The sequence below is a fragment of the Propithecus coquereli genome, unplaced genomic scaffold (assembly GCF_000956105.1).
Source record: "Propithecus coquereli isolate 6110/MARCELLA unplaced genomic scaffold, Pcoq_1.0 Scaffold82, whole genome shotgun sequence".
In the NCBI taxonomy this organism is placed as follows: Eukaryota; Metazoa; Chordata; class Mammalia; order Primates; family Indriidae; genus Propithecus; species Propithecus coquereli.
This window is the reverse complement of record NW_012154396.1, coordinates 192049-194466: the sequence shown is the minus strand read 5'-3', so window position 1 is coordinate 194466 and position 2418 is coordinate 192049. Positions and strand designations below refer to the sequence as shown.

The window sequence follows — 2418 nt, the reverse complement described above, 5'->3', positions numbered from 1 at the left end:
AGGAGGAGGCGTTGCTCTTCTGCTCTGCGCTCAAGTCGTTCTAGTTCCCTATTTATCATATCCACATATCTGAGTAAGAGTACAAATATTACTGAAGGTGAATTGAGTATTTCCTTTATGACAGCATCATCTGCTTTGGTATTCCCAAACCACCTCCTTGCTTTTCATTTCTTGAACTGTAGGAATTTTACAGTTTTTCTATCGGTCCTGTTCATGAAACTTTAAGCCAGCCTAACCCACCAACTCACCATGTTTTACTCATTATAAGGTCTCTCAACTATATAAGTATCTGTTCTTATGGCCAAGACAATGGTAAAATGTGAAACAAACTGATTAAAAGCATTTTGCACAATAAGCATTCATGACTCAGCCGGTTTAAGAACATGAGTTTGCAAAGAAGTCTGAAGTAACTGAAATAGTAACTTGGGAAATGTGGGAAAAACATAACAGTGCATTTGAATTTTTCTAAGAAAAAAGCGATAGTGGGTTCCTTTTAATTTATAAGTCGAACAAATCTCACATCTGTAGTCTGTGTCTCTGGTATTTCAATACGTATTATGGCACTACCATAAAATGAAACCATGGAATTACAAAGGCCAGGTAATGTAGCCCAATTCTCATCCCACCCCTAGTTAAGGAAAAAGAACTGTAATATCCCTTCACTTCCTAAGAAATGGGTTTGACCATGGAATGTCAGTGAATGAATGTGACTCGGTTGCATCTGAATGAGCACAGTTTTTTAGAGACAACACCCATTTATATTGGCATCAGATAAATTTATATAAAACCTCATTTTTTCGACTTTGCACTAAATTCCTAAAACTTAATGATGTCAGTCCTTAAAGGTGAATTATAAAACATTGTTACTGTTTGAGGCATGTGCTGAAGATATCTTTTCTCCCTCTCTCAATATAGAAAGAATTTTGGATTTGATTTTTCCTTCAGTTATCAGTTTGGCTCATCTCTTGGGCTCCCAGAAACCCTGACTTCTCTGGTAGAAATTACCCTTAATAAACTTGACACCAAAATTCCCGATCCATGGACCTCTTGGTCTCCCTTCCTTCCTCTTCACTCTGAGAGCAACAGGGAATTAGTATCTAGTACTTTAAAGATAAAAATCCTGCCTTCAATTATTTCTAGTATTTTTCCAACTTGTTTGGGTCCACAATATATACATAGAATTTGCATTAACTTTACTCTTACCTATGCCTCATTAACCGCTCCTGGTCATTAATAAATTGAGGGCTGTCCATTAACAACCAATTTCGGAACTGTGCAACATCAGAATGTTCAGGGATTTGATGGTTTTCCTGTAGTTTATGTAGTTGTCTTGCAAGCATTTTCTATTTAAGAAATGTGTGTAAATTATATATATATATATGTAATGGTTTTTACATTTCCCAGATATAAAACTGTCTAAATTCCTATATCATATAACTGTTTAATTGCATTTAAGTCTGTTTTGAATCCATTAGAGACATGAATAAATGAACCAAAATATTTATCTCTCTGGAAATAAAAGATAGATATTTCGGTTTATTTGTCTACCTATTCTAAAGAAATTAAATGAAAACATTCAACAAGTAAAGGAGAAACTCTAGCCACAGAGAACGAAAGTGGGGAAAAATATAGAATACTTAAAAGTATAGCGAAGTCATTCTCATTTTTATCCAACCCTATTATCTTTAGAACATAAATTGGTAAAAACACACATACACACACCTTTCTCATTTGATCCAACTCTCTTGACCCTATAATCTGAATTCACTCATATACACACCCCACACACACTATCTAGAACCACTCACACTACATCCAATCATTCCATTTCATCTTTAAGAACAAGTTTTTTACTGGATGGATACAGATGCACATAGATGGGTGCAAATACAGAGTGTATATGTTCTTTGAATCATCTGTAGGACACTTCAGTTATTCTTTCTGTTCTTCTCCAATTGCTCAAACTGTTTTGGGTTCCAGTTTAAGAATCTTACTGCCGCAAAAGATAATTCTTATTGGTCCCAGATCGGGTAGAAAGAACACATCTGACTTGCAATTTAATTACTGAATTATACCAGTTACCACTGGTGTATTGACAGATGAGTTAGTCCCTTTCCCTTTCTTGGCCAAATATAGCAACCTTCAAATATTGTTTATTCCTGCTCTAAATTTTCATTTGGAAAAAATATCTAGTTACTTTTTCAGTAAATTATAGGTCAAAATATTATTTAAAAAACTCTACATATAACCAAACCTTTCTTCCAAATCCTTCTTCCAAACTCTATGTAAAGAAACCAAATTTAAGTATTTAACTTACTTGTTCTCTTATATAGTTTCTTTCAAAGTCTAATTTTAAACTGGTAAGATATTGCCTGTACTTATTCAATTCTCTCAACGTACATACAATCTAAAAACAAA

The 2418-nt window shown here is 34.0% G+C and overlaps 1 protein-coding gene across 1 annotated transcript in view; it reads right to left on the bottom strand.

The window, feature by feature from the left end:
- The window catches only part of FSIP2 (fibrous sheath interacting protein 2), a 121964-nt gene that overhangs the window by 108756 nt on the left and 10790 nt on the right, over positions 1-2418 (bottom strand). The window contains 3 exon segments of the mRNA XM_012663633.1: positions 6-69; positions 1204-1343; positions 2318-2407. Of these exon segments, the coding sequence (XP_012519087.1) occupies positions 6-69; positions 1204-1343; positions 2318-2407 (294 nt within the window).